The 22,153-nt window shown below is 40.4% G+C and overlaps 1 protein-coding gene across 1 annotated transcript; it reads right to left on the bottom strand.

Moving 5' to 3' along the window:
* Positions 1–1,141: 1,141 nt before the first annotated feature.
* ZNF330 (zinc finger protein 330) lies at positions 1,142–16,125 on the bottom strand. Its single transcript, XM_067297756.1, has 10 exons — positions 16,044–16,125; positions 11,387–11,516; positions 11,093–11,112; positions 10,914–10,984; positions 8,857–8,936; positions 7,409–7,535; positions 6,533–6,637; positions 3,876–3,922; positions 2,592–2,709; positions 1,142–1,872 (listed from the first exon to the last, which is right to left on the bottom strand). Exons 2-10 carry the CDS (start codon positions 11,504–11,506, stop codon positions 1,595–1,597), a joined length of 966 nt encoding a protein of 321 aa, XP_067153857.1. The 5' UTR covers positions 11,507–11,516; positions 16,044–16,125; the 3' UTR covers positions 1,142–1,594.
* Positions 16,126–22,153: the final 6,028 nt, after the last annotated feature.

Raw genomic sequence — 22,153 nt, 5'->3', positions numbered from 1 at the left:
GGGGATGTGGCTTTCAGATGTAGCATTAACTGGCTTCCTCTCCGGCTCTGAAGATGAGCACTTGAAATGCACAGTTCAGGTTGTCTCCCTCTCCAGTATGTCTTCTTGCCTGTAGCTGTCATAACCAAGTTGCACTGTGTGTCAATTTGCTTTTATCTTGGATGCATTCCAGCTCATATGTCTCTTACTCATTTGGTATGAGAGGCATTTAGGAGGGAAGTATCAAAGCCAGGCTCCTCAGTCCTGTTTTGTTAGGAAATATGCATTTGGCAATCCTAGCATCATTAAAAGTTATTCTCAATAGGATATGCTCTGCCAGCATATAACCTTTAGCTGATAAGAAACAACAGAGCACCACAAAAGCAGACCATTCTATAACCACTTCAGATATTTCTGGCAGATAATAAGAAATAACATTCTTGAACTTAAGCATGGCATTTAGAAAGTCTGTGTTCTACTAGCCGCTAAGCTTGAGTAATACTCGAGGTGGCTGTCATAGTATCCAGCTCTGTCAGCTGCTAATGTCACAATCCTCTCAATATTTCCCTACAGGGGACAGCTAAATGCTATCAACTATATTTGTGGATTCGTAATTAATATATGTTGATTTTTCAAATCAGTATCAGATACTTCTGCAAATGCCATTCCCTCAGCTTAGGTCTGCCAATGACTTGTCTTGTACCAGTGCATTTGTGCAGGATGGTATTTGAACCCAGCATACCTTTGTGCTTTCTCATCTTACCTATTCACACACAGGGCTTGTTTCTTACAGAATTTTGGGGGTTTTGGTACTGTGTACAAGGAAGAGAACTGAAGGCAAGGCACAGAAGACATTGGTCTCCTTTTGATCCAAAGAGAAACTATCTGATAGATTTTAGTGGCAGAAAGGATAATCAAGTTTTATTGCAACAAAAATGTTGATGTACTGAGGGCGCGCTTGTATGACTGCATTTAGTCCCAGTGATTAATATGTAATACTAAAAAATGCTGGAAAGGTAATGTTGAAGTAGATGGAGAACTATATTGATCTGCTTTGCCTACATAAACAAAGAAGTTACTTTAATGTTAATTTACACAGTGTGTATGATAATGTGCTTTCCAACTATTCAGGAGCAATCAATATTAATGAAAATTCAAGAGATAATGCAGTTGACTTTTATTGTGCAGACCAAAAAATGAAGTCACCAACCCACCACTACATTAGGTTTATGAAAACAGTTAACAAAATTACTGTAAAAATAACTTAATTTCTGATGAGCAAATGGAAACAAATTGTCCTGCCCTCCCACATTCCTGTGGGAAGGAACTGATGGGGTGGGGAGCAAAAAGCTTTGAACTGTTACACTCAGTAACTCAGGGACAACAAAGCTTCAGTTGCTTAGGGGAATAAATCCATTCCCCTGTCTTCTTCCCCAGCTCCTCAGTTTGTACCAATAAGTCTCATTTGGAGTTACTGTACAAGTCCCACACTCTTTATTCTCAAACCTGATATGTAAGTACCCAATAGAGCTATTCTAACGGCACGTACACAAGTCATAAATGAAGCATATACTCAACTCCTTTCAAATGTTTTTAGCTCCCCAGCAGATTAAGCTTAATCTTCAGGTTCCTCATAATGTGCATACCCACTAGCATAGGTCCTTCCTAAATTCAAACTGCTGAATACATCTGTTGTCTCTGTATCAGAATCTTTCCCTCCCTCATCGTTGTCATCTTCATCATCATCCTCTGCTTCATACTCATCATATTCATCCTCACGGTCACCTGCATCTCCAGCCTTGCTGGTGGAGAGGCTCTTCCAGTAGACATCATAACCAGAAGCTCCATCTGCATCTTCACTTCCAGTCTGGCGGCCAAACTTCAAAGAGCGCGCTGCAGGCAGAGGAAAACCATTGTGTTCTCACCCATCAACAACAATCTGAACAGAGCATCTGACATTTCCATCCTCTTTCACTGATCAAAGAGCATATAATGCTGGACTTCTTCTGAACCCAACATTTTCAGATTTAATCCTTACTATAGCAGAACCTTTCCACTACACTCTCCCTCCCAATGCAGTCATGTTTGTATAAACAATAACTGCTGCCTGAGTATGATTTTTGGCTTTAGAATATACCTTTGTTATTCTATTCAAGAAAATGTATAACTGGACATGCTGTGTAGATATATAATACATATTCAGATTTATTAGAGTGATTAATAGGTAGATTGTATGGATGTCATCAAATGACACTTTTAGATTCATTAGTCTGCTTCTTGTAGATGACATAAAGGCTTAAATGGTGACTGCATGCAGTTTCAATAACTAAAATCTGAAACTAAACAAAACTTTCATTGTCAGCATCAGCTAACGATTACAAGAGATTCTGCTCAATTCTAGAACTAAATAGGACAAAAATTCTCCCAAAATAAATGCAACAAAGCTTTGCAAAACAACTGAAAGTAATTAGTAATAGTAAGTAATTAGTAACAAATCAGTAATTTACTCAATGTTCCCATGCAGAAAAGCAGCCATCAGTGGTGCTGGCATGATGCCATTTAAAACCCAGACTCCTACAAAATTCACTTTTTAGCTGGAGAAGCAGCCTTACTTGACATGCTCAGATCCTTTGTTTGCTGAGTTTCATGTCCACATTTAGGGCAGGGAGGCTCTTTTCCCTTTTCCTGCTTAAAAACCTTACTTCGCACATGGTCATCACAAAAGCAAGCCTGTGGGGTGAAAGGAGAATGAAAAGGCTAAACATTTTAACCATAGCAGAATACTCTTCAGCAAGAAGCATACAAAAAAAAAAAATCTAACAGCAATAGGATTTTCTGGTTGAGATTAAAATTAATGAGCTCTATCTGCAGTGGAACTGGAGTCTGTATATTATGTGCAGAGCAACTACTTCTGTGTTGACTATAGTTTCATGATTACCTGGGGAAGAGGCTGCATAATGGTGCTGATAGGTAGAGGGAGTAATGTATTCAAGGACAGGGTTATACTGCTGGCCACAAGGGGCCTGGGAAATTTTGGCTTACACAGAGAAGTGTAAGCTTGCTTAAAGTACAGTCAGAGATGTAGGCCAGTGTATAATTATGCAGTGACCTGAAGGCAAGAATTAGAGATTGAAATTTCATGTGCTGAGTACCAAAGTACCAGCAAGGAGATCTGGAGAAAGGAGCAATTTGGAGTATGAAATTGATGTCATGGAGACTGCTGAAGAAATTGAGGATTTAAAAAGCAGGAAACATGGCAAGAGGAATAACAGCAGGCAGTGAATCAGTGTCTGAAGTAACCTGGGGGATGCTGATGGTGAAGCAGGTAGAATTTTTTTTATACAAAACTTCTTGAATGTGTTTAAAAAAAAAAAAAATCTGATTAAAACAAATGAGCCTGTGCATGTGTGAAAATGGATCAGTTGTGGAGAAGACTTCTTGGATTCAGACTGCAGTGTTTTCTAGTCAGATCATCACTTGATTGGGGTTTTTTTGTTGTTTTTTTTTATTTTTTTAAAAAAACTTTTTAAAATGTCTTAGTTCTGTGTTGGATCAGAAAACATTCCAAAGCCTTGGATTCTGTCCAAAAGCAAGGATTTGGTTTTTTTGGAAAGGTCAAAACATGGTGCAGTCCCAATTTAAATGTGAGGGCTGAAAAAAGTCAGGATCACCACACCTTGCATGAGGATGCATAATACCGGCTTTTGGTAGCAGGCAAACAGTCAGAAGCCCTTTTGTCCCCCAAAAGTCTGTTCCCAAGTTTCAGAAACAAATACAAAAAGTATGAATTTTCTGAGTAACGTGGAGGAAGACATGACAAGGCTTGGTAGCAGCCTGGGAGGCTAAGGAGAACAAGTCCAAAATTACAACTACTTGCAACTGTCTTTGCTCTTTACCTTACAACGCAGGCATGAATGCTGCCCAAGCCTGTTACAGGAAACACCTGTTGGAGAAAATCCATATATAAAATTCAGTATTTGAAAACTGCAGAGCTGTAATGTTTTTACACCTTGTAGAAGTATGTAATAATGTAGTATTTTGAGGCATTTACTTCAGGATTACTTCTGAGGCATGTACTTTGGAAACATGAATTAGGTTGGTTGTTTTTTTTTTTCTCTCCATAGAGTAGTTTGTTTTGATTCTATTTTACTAGATTTTCAAGTCTAAGCCTCATTTCAATAAATTAACCTTATACAAAGTGTAGGTTGGAGAGGAGAAAGTTAATCACTTTTTGTTTCCAAATTTTTACAAACATAGAGGATTCAGAGCGTTTGGTATTAAGTGACTTCATCTTTTTTTTTTTTCCTTCCTTCCCTTGTAATGCCAAAGGAAGGAGCATTTTGCAGTCATTTTAAACAATGTCATGGCAGTCTTCAATACCTTTATCATCCCATTTAAAGAGAATCTAAGAACACTTAAAACTTTCAAATGCCAAATCTGGAGAAGTTTTGTTCTGTATATTCTGCCACATCCTCAGAAAATGTACTTTATGGCACACAACATTATATGAAAACCTGTCCAACTCTGTTAAAGAATTACAGCTGGCACATAAGTTGTAAAGAGTAGAATCAGTGCTCTCCTAAAATCTAGCTTCAAATTGATTTCTTTACTCCACTAGAGGGAGTACAGTAAAAGCAACCACACAGGAATTTATAGCTGTATGAAGCTGGGTGGATAGTTACTCCTTGAGAGGCAATAATATATATTCTGTCATGAGTCTTTTGAAAAGTACTCACTCTCTCCACTTTGTTTTACCCTATGGTAACAAAGCTTTTCAATCTGCAGTAATAAATATCATGAGTTCTCCACATAAGCAGGACATCCATGGGAGTTAGAGATTTCTCATATGTTTAAAGATAGAACTGGAAATGCTAATCATATATTCAGACATTTCTGGAGTAATCTGCACTTTAAAAAACTTCTCTCTGTGCTGGAATGTAACAGAACTTTTTTCACAGCTAGAATGGGACGTAGGCTACAACTTTTGACCATATTTAAACTTAAGGTGTTATATAAAGGTGCAGGTTTTATAATCCCATTATCACATGCTGACAGAACTCCTGCCCCTCTACCAGGATTGCACTGTGCCAAAAAACACTGAACATAGTGAAAACCCTCAGAAAGCAAGTTCTTCATTCAGAGTATGACATCACATCTATGAATTAAAAGCTTCCAACAATCAGTGGATGAAAACATTCCTGTAGAACAGCTGTTGCTGCTTCAATATTGCTATACAGAAAGACATTCTGGCAGAATACATCAAGGGAAGCTAATCAAGGCTTAGAAAACAGTTGGCTGGGAAAAAAGGATGGGAGATAAAAAGGAGATGAGAGATTTCTAAAGATACAGATTATAAAATTAAAATCACAAGTATTCTGAATTGGGAGAAATCAATTAAGCCAAGAGATTAGTCAGTTCTGTAGAAGTCTTATACATGATAGTGCCTTGAATTTCTGTAAGGATTGAAAATGTAATAGAATACATACATACAAGTTTTGGAAGGGACAAACTCTTGTCTCCTAGAATAAATCAAATATTAACAGGGGATAGGAAGGAAATGCTTCTGCAATAGACTAATTATTTCAAACATGCTTATTCTTGGGGGTTGTTTTTAAACGTCTCTAACACCTCTTTCATCCAGAGATGGGTAGTGGACTAGTCAAGTCAGATATGGTAATCCTGTCATCTTAAAAATATCAGTTTCAGGGTTTTTTTGTCCACACATAAATTTAAGTGGAACAGGACATAAGAAAATTCAGCTACCTGTTCTTTGCTCAGTAACAGTGGGCTGTATTGCCACTTGATACATGTACTGAGTTGATATGGGCCCATGGTTCATTGAAATCAGTGGAAAAAACTCACACTGAGTTCATGCTTTGGATGAACACTATTTCTGACACTTCCTTCCAAGCTCACCCTTCCTGTCTCAGTATACCAGGTGGTTACTGCCTCATGAGTCATGGCCTTCCTCAGGACTGGCTGCTTCTGCAAAATCAGCAGGTGTTAACCCTTTGTCAACATACAGGTCATCATCTGTACATCCAGAGCAATCTGGGAAAGCTTAGCCGGACTAGGCACAGCCAGTAACATTTAAGGCAACTGCTTTCCAAGAGGAACAAGCATTCAAAAGTAGCTTATCAGAGGTGAGAAGAGTGGAAAGAAGCTGCTTCCTGCCTGCAGAGCCTTTGAGGAATCTAAAAGACAGCAACAGCAGCTCAGCAGTAGTCCTGGCCACTGCTGACAGTGCTGCTTTGGAGAGTGCTGGCTCCAGCAGAGGCAGCTTCCCATGGGAGGTCTGTATGAGCCAGGCAGGAAAACGACTGCCATGTACAACCCAGCACCAAGGAAAGTTGGAGACAGAAGGTCTAGTTTAGCTAGTAGCGGATCAAGGGCAAGCACGTAGGAAACAGAGGCCCTTTCCTCCAGTGATGGTAAAAGCAGGCTATTTGGAAAAGGCACTTGGAAAAGGCACTGCCAGAGTATCCTGGGGCACAGAGGAAGAAATTTGAGTCTGCTTAGCTCTGGTAAAAGGGACTATGAATGGCTAACTTACATTTAAATGTCTCTGCTTCCAAAACCTGGCAGCTGGCTTGATGTTCAAACTGATCATCTTCACAGAGGAAATTGTGGCAAAAAGAACAGGCGAATATTCTGCCTCCTACAAGATTTATCAAGGCAAAATAATCAGCAAGAGGCATAGGCATCAAATTCTGCTCCACAAACAATTTAGGCAGTTCTATGTAGCTTTAACTAAAGATCATTTCGCCCTTCTGCCACGAAATGCTTCAACAAAAAGTCCTAAGTTAGACACTGCTATCCATTATTACACTGAAAAATACTGCATATCCTAGCAATCCAAGACAGCACAAATATAAAGCAAGTATCACTTCTAGCAGTCATCTTCGTTTTAATTCAACTACGGCACTGAGCATTTTTTAATTGGATCAGATCCTCTCTCATCCACCATTTTTCCCTCCCTCCCAAACTCTAACCTCTGATGTACACTGAAATACATATTTTGAAGAAATTCCACAAATGGAGATCAGTATCATTTGCCAAGCAAATGGAAATCCAAGTACCCATACCAGTGCAGATGAAAGGAGTGAGAATGGCAGAAAATTATGTTGACTCTTTGATGTGGTGCTTAATTATGTGAAGCACTTGGATGACAGGACAGTTAATACTCTAGAGTATATAAACACCCCTGAGTGGAGCATTGCTGAGCATGAGTTGGGCACATCATTCACATTCCCCCTTGTATATGGTCTGTTTTTAAGATGGGGAAAATGTCTAGCTTTAACTAGACACAATGTATTAGTGAAAAGGAAAGATGTTATGTTAAGGACATGAATACAATAACTTAAACAATGTGGGGGTGGTGGGTGGCAAGTATAGTTGAGATCTTATTTGTCAAATATGAGCAATTTACCATGATCCCAGACACTTCTTTCACACTCAATACATTCTGCATCTGTAAGAGGGCAGATACACGCATGTGTGCTGAGACATTTCCTCCCATGACACACCCAAGCTTCACAGAAATCACAAATTGCACCCTGCAATTACAGAAAGATATGATTTTAGCACTTCTGCAACACCTAGAGACGCTTTTCTTCCATAAGCCTGAATGTATCCAAGTATTCATTCTCTCAGTAGGTTCAATCCAGGTGAGCAAGAGAATATGAAATACATCTGTATTCTAACCAAGCTGCTTCAGTGTTCAGCTCTTCTGTTTGGTATTCACTTCTGCAGGATGAAATGTAATCAAAAGTAACTTATTTTTCTCCTTTTCCTGTTTTTGCTTTTTTACATTTCATATCTAAAATCTTATGCATGAAAATAGTGTCCTCTAGCTGAAACCTGTGAGATTCATAAATGATAGCAATGATCTGGCAAAAATGAAATTTAAAAAACAAAAACCAAAATACCTCTAGATTCTTACAGCTGACATCATCTATTTAGATTTTAAATCACACTATATTAGAAAACAAGCTCCATAGACAGCAAAGGTCAAATAACTGAAATATAAATTACACCTTTTTTCTTAAAAACTACAAGAACTACATATCAACTGTACCTTAACTGTAGCATTTAAGAAGCCTCCTCATCCCATATGTAACAAACTAGCATGTGCATGCATGTACACACATGAAACTGGCGTAACAACGGCACACCCAAATTAACTGTTAATTAAAATAGTGTTGCAGTTAAAGGCATGGAAAGACTTCAGGAACTTGGGACAGGAAGGGCCAGCTGTGTTACTGAGATCAGCTGACCGCCAACTGGAGGCAGAAATAGGACAGATGTTTAGTCCATAGAGCATTTAATCCAGAGGCTATGGCATGCCATACCTTGCTGCCCAGAACTGAATAACCAACTTGTCCTTCTAAAGGGCCAAAAATCCAAAGGCCAGAAGTGACAACCTTCTCTGCCCAAGTGATTTGTTTTTAAATAAAATTCTCACCTAATACCATGGAACAGATTGCTCTCTGCAATACTGAGAGGTCAGCAAGAAAAGCAAGTCCACTGGTTTCTATGGGATGATTCTAGATTTTAATGGAGACTGGAAATTAGGTATGGGGCACATAAGCTCCAGTGCTGTTAATGCACATGTTCAGGGCTTGCCACCAATCCAGATCTGTTGACACCCAGGACATAGGTGAGAGTTTGCTGGAATCAAATACAAAAAGGCATAATTTAGGTTCCCAGTTTAAGGGGAAAAAAAATCAGTTTGTGATGGCACGATTAGAGAAAAACCTGGGCTTGATACATGCTGTCATTATTCTGTGGGGCCTGGATGGGGTTTTTTGTTTGTTTAGGAAAATCTGAATAGAATAATCTCTTAATGCAAAAAATGCTAAAACTCTGTATACATACCACCATTGCTAGTCCAGTACTATACACACCAGCATGTTTTATGACACAGTCTGAAGACTTCATCATACATTTGGTTTTTCCTGTTTAAAAAGTGGCAAGACAACCAGAAGAAAGTTACATAAAATCAAAATAACTTAGACTGATCATATAAGAGCAGTGATTCAACCAAATACTTGTATTTAATGTACACCCAAGGTAAAAATAATGCAAACAAACCTCTACAACCTCCATCCACCCTCACATCTCCCTTAGATCAAATTAATTACTGTCTGTTTTCAGTCAAAATGTCTTGTGCTAGTGCTGATAATAAGGCTATGTGTTATTTTGCTATATTTTTTGAGGCATGCTGAACATATTGCCAAGATTTCAAACGTCAAACCACAGTACAAAATAATTTAGGTCAATGTCAAGCAATGATATTCTGAAAAGTTGTGTTTACTACTGCCACTAGTTCTGTCCCACCATAAAACCATCATGTGCTGTGAGCAAGGCTGAGGTCTTCTGGAAAAAATACAGCTGTGCCTATCTGAAAAAACACATTTGCACATAATGATTTAATTATTTAGAGCCACCTGGAATGGTGATGTGGGTGTTTTGTTTTGTTTTGTTTTTTAAACCATGTAAGGGGTTACTTACTAGCCTAAATACTCTTCTCTATAGGCAGTGGTTGGAGGGAGAAAAAGCTGTAGCCTGCACTTCAAGTCTTTCTGGCACAGGTAAGCAATTAGGGTGATGATTTTCCCCTACTGCTTGCCTCTGTGGCTCCACCAGAAAGATCCCTACTCTGTATGCAGCTATATAAGCAAAATAACCTGTTTAACTAGCCCAGGTTATTGCACTGGGGTCATATCAACAGTTAAAGTTGTCTTGCCACAGACCCCTTTGTTTCTGTTACTGCCTATGTGAAGGAACCAGCAAATGTTGCTCCTTGCAGACCCATTCAAGAGCTGCCAAAACCAAATTCTACTCTGAAAAAGCAGTTAAACAAAAGCAGTATAAAGCAGTATGCAGCATCAGCTGAATTTTGTATCAGCTTGTCTGGCAGATACCAAATGGCATGAAGAGCGAGGAAGGACCACTGGTGGTCATAGCCAAGCAAGATGAGGTGGTGGGGGGTATTACTGGGTCTACCGCAGCATAATACAGCTACCTTGCTCCCATCCCTCAGGATTTCTCTAAGAAAGATGCTGTTGGTATATGGAGGCTGTCACCAAGGCTTGATTAAGCACCAAACAGCTTTAATGGTCTTTGTCCTGGCACACCCTGGGACTCAACATCATGTTGAGTGTTGTTATTAGGAATACTTTTTCTCCAGAAACATACTGCAGATTAAATGATTTCAACACGCGGGAGTTAGTTTCAGATGTATAATATATTGGAAAATAGACAATGCATTTTTAGCAGTTCGTTGCATGATGACAGAAGGAAGACTGATGAATGATGAAGCATTAAAGAATGCCACTGCACACTAACAGTCTGACTTCCAGAAATGCTCAGCAGCTGCAGGTCCCATCAAAGGCAATGGCAGCTGCAGATGTCAGCAGCTCTGAGAGTCAAACTGCAAAAAAGCCAAATTCTAGCACATGTAAATAACATGAAAAGCATATTATATAACAAACCCATGCAAGGGGCATAATGGACTGTTGCTTTAATTGATTTTAAAGTGATCAGCAATGATATCCCCAAAATGCAATATTTATTGGTTTTAAAGAGCACGTTTTTGGCAGTCAGTGCCTTTTTAACTTTGCTGCCGATATGAAGCAATCCCATGCACAGTTAGTCTAGGGAATGGCCAGAGACAAATGTTCTCAGTCCTAGAAGGCAGTAAGACAACTTCTTCTAAAGATCAAATATTGAAAACAAACCTAGGGGAAACCCTTGGTGTCAGGGGCATATGCACTAGTTTGCATGATCGTGCAAGAGTCTTCCCAAGGAGCAGATTCACAGCAGGTGTAAAAGAACCTGCTGCAGACATTAGAGGTACTCCAACTGTTTAAAGTTTAACAGTACAAAAGGGACCAAGCATAGCATGTCTTTCCTTCATCATTTCCACTTACCACACTGTGCACAAATGGGTAATTTCTGAACTGAGTTACAGAAGTAGCAAAAAGCTCTGTTCTTCTGTCGTCTAGGCACATGGAGGGAAAAAAATGAAACAGCATTAAACAAGACCTATAAAATGCTTGGAACTAATTAATACTAAACTGTTGGTTTTAGAAGGGGAAAAAATACTCACCTTTGGCACTTATCACATTCCTAAAGAAAAGAAATAAAATACTGATAATTACTCTATGTAAAACATACAAAATGTACAGATTCCATAGTGACTCTGAATTAAGCTCTGATTAGATAACAAACTTTTTATTGAAGCACTATACCTCTGATGTTAATGTAACCTTTACTATAAAGGAAGAAAGGTAGGAAGAAGAGCATTCTAATGGCATTAAAATATAGCCAGTGTATCATTATCAAAAGTTTTACATCATTTAAAATCAAATATTTTAATATCAAATATTTTAGGTTATTTTACCATTGAGGCATTACAAGGATGTTTGGCTAAATCTATGTTTGCTCTTGAAGCCCTTATCTGCTTTTCACGTTCACGACGATTCTCAGCTTTCTTTCGAGCACCAGTCTTCTTTTTAGGCATTTTTCACTTCCTGTAGGAAGGAAATAAAGATATGTAATGAATGCATACAAGAACATACATGTAAACACATGGATATGCATGACATCCAGCACTAAAACTGAATTTGGAGTTCCCACCTGTTAACTGTGTTTCAACTCCATTCATTTCCTTTTCTGACAGTTTCCTTTTCTTTTCAAACACAAAATAAGGGTCTGTCCCAAAAAACAAGAAAAATCTTGTGACCTGAAAAGGACTGTGCTGCCCTACACTCTGTGCTTAACTATTTCTGAAATGTTTTGCCCTTAAAATAATGTTATGCTCTGTAGGGTCGTTTGTGATGGGCCTTCTGTTTTTAGTTTGCCTTGTTGCCTATTTAATAGGACAATATTCAGCTCACTTTCACTTCTTTCTCCTCTCGTGCTCAGTAACTGTTTATTTCAATCAGTTAAAAAGCATTCTTCAGGTAACAGAATTGGGGTGTACTGCAAAAATGCAAATTTCACACTTCACAAAGGCTTAGAAAACAAAATATCATTACCATAGACTTAAGAGCCATGACAAAGGGACATCTGTACTGCCTATTTATTGTTCCAGCGCATTAGCAATAATGAAGCGCAAAGCAGGCATTGCTTTGAAGGTGCCACTGTTTCCCAAGAAGGGTTTTACTAATTTAATTCCATCTAGTTCAATGTGTGTCTGTTCTAACATTCTAGGAGGGAACTAATGTAATTCAGCGGCAAGACTGTCAGGCAATCAGACCACTGCTCTGTTGTCATCTCTACAATGAACTCTGCGATGCTCACAAAAGCTTAATTTACTCTTGCAGTGTCCCTCTTAAATTAGGCAAGTATTATCCTGACTTCATGAAATGGACAAATGAGGGATTAAAGGTGTGGCTCGATGTTACAATTTCTGTCTTCACCAAAGGCTTTTAAGATAGACACCCTTCCTTACACTCAGGCCTTATCGTCCTCTCATTTCTGCCAATGTAACTGTTGGTGATATGATATTCTAAACCAGATCCAGGTTGTTTAATTAAAAAAAAAAAAAAAAAAAAAAGGAAACAAGCCCTCCCCCCCCCCCCCCCAAAAAAAAAGCAGATGAGTACACCTGATGGGGGGGAGAGGAGCAAAAGGGGCAGCAGGGTATTTGCTTAGCAGGCATGGCAGTAAGAAAGCAGCTAAGGCAGAGGCAGGGACTTCTCCACTGTCAAAAGAAATTGTCTTGTTGAACATAGTTTTAAGAAACATTCCCAAGTTTGTGGCACAGATGCACAGGTTTCTTCATGCCAGCTACCAAACTGTCCTTCCTTCCACATGACAGCATGGCTGGATTTTCAGAAGTGCCTAGCTCCTATTTGGTCCTAAAGCGCTCATGTTTTGAAAACCTGGCCTGTTTAGCATGTTGCCCCAGTGTATGTTGCACTGTACAACTAATCCACAATTTCTCTAGCTACAAGTACGCTTAAAAGTGCTCCTTGCTCTGCCTCTGATTTCCAAACCCCAGGAACATAATTTCAAACAACTGGTAACAGGAGAGCTGACTGTCATCTTAACACCTCAGTCTCCATTATGGACTTCATAGAGAAACACTACAGCCTTGGGGCTTGGTAGAAATGGGCCCACATGAATGGACAACTTTGCCCAAGCAAAGCTCTCCTGGCTCCAGCAGGTCTCGGGAGGCTATGGGGGGCCACTGGTGTGAGTGGGAACAGGCAGCGCCTGCTCTTGCCAGCTTCAAAGCAGCCAACCTTTATTCCCTTCCCTAACTCTAAATATATATGTAGGTGTGCATGCTAGCATCTATAAGGAGAGCTACAGCACATGCAGTGAATTGTAACAACATAAACTTTGAAGAAAAATCAGTATTTTTTTAAAAAGGTCTTATAAAACAAACCCAACAATACTAACTTCCCCAAACACAGAAATATATCGTCTTGACCAAATATTAAAACTTGTTTTTGATAGCGCACATAAATCAGTTTGTTCACTCTGTTGCATTTCACACCATGTTTAAACTGTATTAGTGTCACATTTTGCAGTCAAAATTGTATTGCTGAGATGTCTGCTGGCAACTATCGTTATTCTAGAGTGTGATATTTCTGACACTGGGAGCCCAATATGAGGTTGCAGACTAATTTTCAAACTGCTTGAATGCTGATTTAACAACAGAATCTAATGGTTAGTATTTATACCTCGACTTCTTCACATCATAATCCAAGGTGCTGAAATGACAATCCATTTTAATGAAAAACACTCTCTCTCAGTGACTACTGAGGACACAGATTATGAGAAATGTTTAAGATGGTAGTTTTTAGAAAGCTGCGTTACACAAAACAACAGTAATGTAGTGTCAGGTTCTTTTAACAAAACTATCAAGTCACTCCAGACATTCAAACCATCCAATAAACGATAGCACCCTACAGGCCAATATTCTATCGCTCTTTCCCTGTGATCTTCCACTTAAGATGTCTGTTGTCTTTGCCCTAATTACAAATCTCTAGGGAACTGACCATTTTTTAATTTCCTGAACAGGGCTTGACAGTGTTAAGATAACAGAAGTGATGACAGTAAAAACTTTATTCACCCGCAATTCATTTCAAATCAGTATATCACAATCTTTTACAAGCACTAATTAGTATTTAAAATACCTATGCAGTATGCACTAGCACGTCCACTTTACAGCAACCCTTCTGTAATTGGAGGCTGAGGAGTGACTCAAAAATGTGTGTGGGCATCATGACACTGCTACCAAATGCTAAATAAGAAACATACAGTACTTGTTTGAAGTCCAGCTCCCCTGTAGGCTGCATAGGAAAAAGTGCCCCAGGTGTGACCTAAAACAATATGTCCATTTAGTGAGAAAGTGCCTACAGCGAGCTACTTGCTTAAGATCTGCAGGCCAGAAATGCCCTGTGAACCTTCTGCTTCAAAAGTCCCTCTCGGCTGGAGGCAGAGGCTGTTAGAGCCACGGTTGCACCCTGCTGCTCTTCAGCTAAGGCTCTTCAGTCAGAGAAATCATCCATGTTGCGGTAGATCCACGCTTAGTTCCCCCCTCAGCCCAAGAAGGCATAAATCCACTGTCCTGCAGAGCATCCAAGCTACCAGATCACAAGCAGTTCTGCATGAGGCTTTTTCTCCATTTGAAGTTTTCTACTCTGGAGCAAAAAGCTGCATATTCACGGGATCACAGCAGCAGCAGGAGTGAATGTGACTCCCCACCTTAACGACCAAGGTTGTGGCACAGAGGGCTCAGTGTTTGAGTTCAAGTGTCAGGGGGGCATGTGTGAGGCGGGCAACGGTTCAGAGGAAAACCCCCAAAATGCATAGTGTGTATACTGGATCCTTAACACTAAGTCTTTCATTCTGTAAAACAGTTTCACTTACTGTTCCTCATGTGCTGCACTATTTGCTAAGCTAAACACAACCAGAGACAGCAGAGTTCCCACCACAGCTCCAAAGGCTGTTTGTGTATTTTATCTAATGATTGTGCTATGCAAAATCCATAAACAGTGTCTAGCCTCTAAATTCTGCTGAGATTGTATCATGCATACACTTTTTTTTTTCTTTAGAAGATTGTCCACCATGCGTTCCCAAAGATGCACAGTAGGTCTGCAACAGACAGGAAAGCAGACTGTACCATCAGATTTCCAGATCATCTGCACTGAGCAGGACATGCTGTGTCCTGCAGGATATTACCCTCTCCTATAGGATATGCTAGCTACCTTGCTGTCACAAATATAATGAATAGCTGTAATGAGCTTTTGGGGGACAGGAGGGCTGTTGGGTTATTCTTGTTGTGCCATTCAAATACCAGCACCCAGGAGGCTTTCCTTATTTTTCCACTTCTTGTATGGGACTATCCAAAAGTTTCTAACCATTATGCATACGTATCAAAGGAGGAATCATATGAAAAGTTCCCTGGGATCATTCATTTCCACCCAGAACTCAACAAACTCCGTTTAACCATTTTGCAAGTGCTGTACAGGATTACAGTATTGATTATAACAGCTGTATTATGATTATTTCATATTTATGTTGTTCCAGCCAACGATTCCACTGACGAAATAATTTTCAGGGCCTTTTGACTTTAATGACTTACTCCATCACTAACTAACGTGGCGACCGCCTTTGCACTTCGCGACCACAGCAGACCCCGCCAAGCCCCGGGGGCCGCTGCCGGGGGCTCATTCAGGCGCCCCTCCTTCCCCCGGCAGAGCAGCACCGCCCCTCGCCCACGTGCCCGCTCCCCACTGCCCCCCAGGAGCCGCTCACACCCCCGACACCCGCAGCCCCGCGCGAGCCCGGCCTGCTCTGACGCCACGTTACGCTACGCGCTGGCGGCACGTCGGCTTAAAAAAAATACGTGGAACTGAGTGTTTCAGTATTTTATCTAGGCCCCGAGGCGGCGCCGCAGCCCGCTTCCTCCCGGGATGACTGCACTCCCTTTCCCTCGGCACGTAGGTCCGGGCACGGCGGCTCCGCGGGCCGCCGCCGCCGCCCTCCCCCCGCCCGCCGCCGCCGCCGCCGCCGCCGCCGCCGCCGCCGCGCGCGCCCACCTGGCTCCAACGGCCGTGCGGAAGGCGGAAGCGCCGCTGCGGCCGCCCGGCCCCGCGCGCCGCCGGCGGGAGGTTCCGGGGCGGTCGTTAGGGCCGTTGGGGCGGGGCCGCCGCGCGGCGTCAGCGCCGGCGGCGGGAGGAGCCGCGGCTCGGGGGCGGTCCGGGCTGAAGGGGCACGGCGGGATTCAAGCAGGAGTTGGGCGCTGGGGGGGGCCCGGGGCTCCGTCCGATGCGCGCTAGGCGCAGGGGTGAGACGCTAATCCAGCAAGCGTCGGCTGTCGCTGGCGGGCGCCCTCGCTTAATGACACATCCGCCCGCTGGGCAGCGGTTAGGAGCCAGGACAGGACGAGCCGGGCCGGGCCGGGCCGGGCGTTGTGTGAGTTGTGGAAGGACGTCTTGAAAAATGGTAAATACGCGGCTCCTGAAGGCAGGCCTCTTAAGCAGGAGGAGTTAGCACCTTTATCTTGTGTGTTACCGAGCACTTGATGTTATAAAGTGAAACGCGTGTGCGCATAGTTGCATCTTTTTGGACAAAAAAAAAGTTGCACTCTCCATATGAATGTATGTGCCCTGAAGAGAAATTGGAAAAAAAAACACATTTCTGCTGTTGTTATTTTGGGTCCTAATTAATATCATTTTTCTCCTCACTTAAAATATGCTGCTAGTGGTACTGTGGATTGGAAATCATTGGAAAAGTCTCTATAAGCTGTTTGCAGGGATGTTATTCAGGGATTGTTGCATCTTTAGTTCCTGTATGTTTTCATAGTAATCATCCTACAATTTGCACTTCTGAGACTAAGCCCTGTGGCATATTAATTATGTATTAATTGTGATTGTAATTCAGGTTGGCACCTGAAAGTTCTCTCTCCAATCTTTCACCAGTGGCCCCTTATCCTTTCAAAATGCAGTATGGTTTGATCCTAGCAGTAGGAATACAACATAGCATAAAAAGGGAAGTAATATCCGTACCAAAAAAAAAAGTCAGTTTGCCCTGTCGGAATGTGTGATAGATACCACATGATGTATGAAGTGGTGTGAAGTATGGGGTGGAGAGCTATATGGACTTGCTGCTCCCTTTTGCGGGTGTGTATGATGAGCCCTTGCTTAACTGCTGATCATAAATTGCACACAGTACGAGTAGAAACAGGAAGAATTTAAGGATGCCTGTTATTCATTTTAATATCGTAAGTTCTTCCTACATGCATGTTTGCCATTCTTGTGCGTGTTGTCTAGAAGTCCCTTTGTGAAAATCATTAGGTGATGCATTGTGCAGTTGTTTAAATGAATATGAATGGAAGGAACATGGAGTAGTGACGTTCCGGTATAATTCATTCTTAGTCTTTTGTCTAGGACAAGAAGGTTATGATATGTTTTGTACAAGTAAGTCTTAAGGCACTCTTTTATTTCTAGTATGCTTTGATCATCCATTTATACAGGTGGGGTACACACTGGGGTGGGGTACACACTGGGGTGGGGTACCACTGTATTGCTTCATATTGTACTTGGTCCTGTACTTCTTACTGAAAGTCAACTGCCAGTTATATAATGTAGTTTAGGCTTAATGAGAGAAATAGGTATTCACTGGGCATCATTGCCTTTCAGCAAGACTGCTGTCACTTTTGTGAGACCAGGGTTGTATCTCCCACAACAACTTGTTTGTTGGTCATGCCTTTCCTTCAAGATGTAGTCTGATACCACACTATTGGGACATACAGAAAACTCCATTATTGTTTAAAATAAAAATTCATGAATATTACTTAACTGGACATTTCTCATTTGTGAGAGAGCATGTGGAGAAGCAATTTGTAATTATTGTCAGTAATTATGGCTACATATGGCCTAACTAACAACCCAATTAGAAAATGTGATCTTTTGCTGTCACATGAGACCTTCAAGCTTTTTGTGTCCTTCTCACTTTTGTTAATGAATGTCATTAATGTTATTGTATTCTGACTGTGATCATTCTGGTCTGATTTTGGCATCCATGAATGCAAGAACACAATGAAGATAAATAATATAACATTGAAAACAAACAAACAAAGGTTTTAATCTCTTAAAATATTTATTCTCATTATCTAATCTGTTTTCAGGAATAAGTGGAGCTCTTTAAGAAAAGGCTCGTATGTGTATCCATAGAAATGACGATTGTCGTCCCATTTGAATGGGCAGCTTTACCTAAGTAAACACGAGTAAAAGCAGGAAAAAAGAGGAGAAAAAACGAAGTGGTAGGCAGATGCAGATACTGAGATTTCATATTAGTCTCACTTAAACAGCTTTTAAACAATTGTTTTATTTTACCCACACTTTATTCCATGAAACTGTATCTGCTGTGGTTATGTTGCAGAAGACACCCTCTCAGTGGCAGAAGTCAGTCACTTTACTCATGAGTAGTAAAATATCTCATTTTTCAGAACAGGTGAAAGTGGCCAAGACTGTAATACAAGTGAATAATAAATAAATAAATAAATAAATGAGGACGGCCAATTTAGAGCTTACAAAATTTCCATTGACAATACTGGACTACTCTTTGGAGAAGTTACATATAATGAAATAATATACAAGAATATTGCAGACTACTGCTTTTTTCAAAGATACATGCTGAAAATAATGAGCATCATCCTAAATTATAGATGTATTTTCAGTGGATTGCAGAAGAGGATCCTTGGAGGGAGAACACCTCTCTTTCTGCATGCAAGAGAATATCTTCATTCCTTATTACCTGACAGAGAATCAGAATCTAGAGATTCTCTCATCATACTCTTGTATAATGGCCACTGTCTGTCTAGCTGAGAAAGTAGGACAAGACTCCATGAGGCCTCCCTGCATTGCCTGACAGAAGTTTTTGTGTCATCGTGAGCTTGCATGGCGATACATATATTGCTGAGTGCTGTAACCCTAAGCCATGCTACCTGCAGAGTAAAAGTTGTATGTTAGAGAGACCCGGGAGTGCAAGTCACTCTTGTAAGCTAAAGGATGCAATGATAGCGGGGCCAGTCCTGGCTGGTATTTACAAATCGAAGGCATACCCTCCAGCATGAGTTGTTTTTCGCTCCCCTTTGACTTCAATATACTGCTATGTATCTTGTAAAGTCTGTTTCACCTATGTGAAGAGCCACAAAATGCTAATAAACCAGAACCCCTCTAAAATAATTTGCTATCCAGGATGCGGAACATATTGGAGAATCTGTCCCCGTCTCTCCTTTTTTCATTTGTCATTTGGGCAACTGGGTAACTGGACAGAGCAGTAGCACTATAGATTGTATATTGACTGATGATCAGACTTACATTTTAAGGCACTAATTTCTCAAACATTTTAAACTAGAACAATTCAGCAAAATGAAGGGAAAAAAAATGTTGGGAACTGTTGGCCAAGGCAAGATGGGCGGTGCTTTTCCAGTTACAAAGCTGAGTAATAGCATTGTAGCACGGGATATCAGCTCATCCTGACTCTACCACACCTTCAAAACTGACCTTTTCAGTCCTTTCTCTGCTCATCTTTTAGCCCTTCTTCCTTTCCAGTGAGAGCCCATTCAGAGACAGTAACTTATTTATTCCTTAAGCTACTGAAGTAATAACAAAGGATTTAGCCACCTCGCTTCTACTGCTGAAAATTATTGAGATCAGAAAGTAAAATCAGGAAATGAAGCATACAGCCTCCATCAGAAGGGCAGTATTCTAGGAGAGATAGGACCTTCATGTGCAGTGACACTGGACTGTGGCTGGATGATAATGAAACATTTTTACTTCATTTTCCTGTAATGTTTCAGTCCCTTTAAAGATACAGTAAGCATGTTAACTATCAGCTTGAAATAACTATTGACTCGAATTGCTGTAATTTACTTTTAATTTAATACACTGTGATTTCTTTTTCTCTAAATAACATGCTTGTTCTGATCTAATTAAGCCCCTATTACCTACCTACCTATTACCATAATTGTCTTCATTATTGCAATGTCTTCTCACAGCATTCAATGTATTTGGCTCCCTGGGGGATGCATTATAAAATGGGTGCAGCATATACCTTTCTAACTGACCTTTAAGACAGTATATATCAAATTTAATTTGTTTTTAAATCCTGGCCTTGCAGCAACTGACCTTAAAAGTCATGTCAATATTTGTTTGATGTCAGATAATTTTGTCTGTAGACATTTATCCCTACTGATTTAACTATATAAAGAAAAGGGAAATAAAGAAAAGGGAAATAAAGAACTTGAGGCAAAAAAAAACCCCAGTAACTGATGTATAATGATTTGGCATGTTCAAATATAATATTCTAAAATAGACCTTCTTGAATTAGGTGTGGGAAAGATTTTTTTCTCTTTTATTTATCTGCTTTTATTACTGATGCTTACAATCATTAATCTTAGTCTTGTGAAATTATCTTCCAAGAAATTTCTCAATGGTTATTTTGTCTGGTCAAAATTTGTGAAATGTATCAAAATAAAAAAGAAAAAGGAGAGAAAAGAGAGAGAATTTGCTATTAAGAGATTGAAGCTCTGATTCAGGGAGCCCACTGAATTGTGTCGTCTTTATTAAAATTTATTAATCTTTCCTCTGATATTTAAGTTGCACATTTTCATAATTTCTTTCATGACTTCAAAAAAGAACTGAACAGCATTATAGCTTGGCAGGTTTTTCCTAGACAAAAGAGATGCAGTAGAGCTAGCTTGCTGGAATTTCTGTAAAGCATTTAATAACGTATTATACATTAATTATCATAAGTTAATTAAAATTGCTGAGGTGAGGGGATGGTGCAAGACTAATCAGTTACTTGGTATTTTTTCTTACAAAAGAGGTAAGCAACAATAGCTGGTGATGGAAAAAGAACTTGTTGGCTGGCAGCAAGTTATCAGTATTGTTTCTCTGAAATGAGATTGTAACGTCATGAATGATCTTGTTTCCCTTCCCTCTGACCCCATGAAAAGGCTGGCGCATGCTAATAAATTTTCTGCATATGCAATACTGGGAAGCCTTGTCTGTGAAGAAGAGGAGGATGATACCTGGTAGAAATAAGCTGACAGAAATGGGGAAAGTTGTTTTTTGTTTTGTTTTGTTTTTTAAAGGATGACTAATGACAAGAATTTCTCTCACAGTGCTTGGATGCTTGTTGGATGGAAGTGACAGAGGAGAATGAAAGACTTGAATGTTTTAATTGGTCACAGAGTGTGAAGTTCTTTTCATTTCACCTAACTTCAGCTGTGTAATGGTTAGCTGGCTCATCTGAGCTTGTTGTCTAGGCTTTTCTTCTAATCAACAGAGAGATGGGCTCCTGCAGGTGCTCATTCATCTCTCTTAGGACAAGGTGATCACTTTTTTCAGACAGCTAAAGCTAGGTCACATGAAACCTGTCTAGGGTGCCTACCAGCTGCCAGTGCCAAAGAAAATAAGATCCTAGGGTATACCAAGAGTGTCATTTCCAATAGGGTTATGGAAGATTTAGAGTCATCAGAAAGGTCTCACAAGGCATTATCTAGAATACATCATGCAGTTACTCACCTGAGTTTAGCCCTGATCTAAAAGGGGGGCTGCACAACTGCCAGATCACACAAGATAAGAGATGTATTGCACTGGAGGATACTGAAGCAGAGAGGAAGGAGAAAGAGGGGCTGGAGCCCTTGTAGACTTTCCCTAAGTCCCACTAAATGCATGGACCAGTTAACTGTATATCCATTTACCTGTGTTCAAGATAAAGAATCCAAACTGAAGCAGGTGGAAGGAAATTTTGCCAGGGTGATCAGGGTATTAAGAAGTCTATTGTATAGGAGGAGTCTGAAAGGGTGTGATGTATCTGTGAAAATGAAAGGTCAAAATGGGGTAGGGTCGTTCTTTATCAATGTGCCAGGAAGGGGGGAGAGCAAAAATCCCATTCTGGCACAAGGGCAAATGGGTCTAAAACTTGATCTCTCACAAGAGAGATGTCAACAAGGGGAGAGTGACAAGAAGCACAAAGACAGTTTGGAAGCTGCAGTATGTGATATATAAAGAGAGCTTAGTTTGTTCAGTCTGGAGAAGGGAAGGCTGAGGGGATCTAAATGCAGTCTTAAAAGACCTAAAGGGAATTTTTTGAGAAGCAGACCCACACCCTTCTCAAGGATGCACAGTGAAAGCAC

This window comes from Apteryx mantelli, chromosome 5 (genome assembly GCF_036417845.1).
Source record: "Apteryx mantelli isolate bAptMan1 chromosome 5, bAptMan1.hap1, whole genome shotgun sequence".
Lineage (NCBI taxonomy): Eukaryota > Metazoa > Chordata > Aves > Apterygiformes > Apterygidae > Apteryx > Apteryx mantelli.
Note: the sequence above shows the minus strand (reverse complement) of the source record. Positions and strands in the feature narration are given on the sequence as shown.

Coding starts and splice junctions, on each gene's coding strand:
- ZNF330 (XM_067297756.1), bottom strand. CDS start 11,506: ATGCCTAAAAAGAAGACTGGTGCTCGAAAGAAAGCTGAGAATCGTCGT. Junction 8,937..10,913: donor ACCCATTTGTGCACAGTGTG/GTAAGTGGAAAT, acceptor CTTTTTAAACAG/GAAAAACCAAATGTATGATG. Junction 1,873..2,591: donor AAAGGATCTGAGCATGTCAA/GTAAGGCTGCTT, acceptor CTCTGCCTGCAG/CGCGCTCTTTGAAGTTTGGC.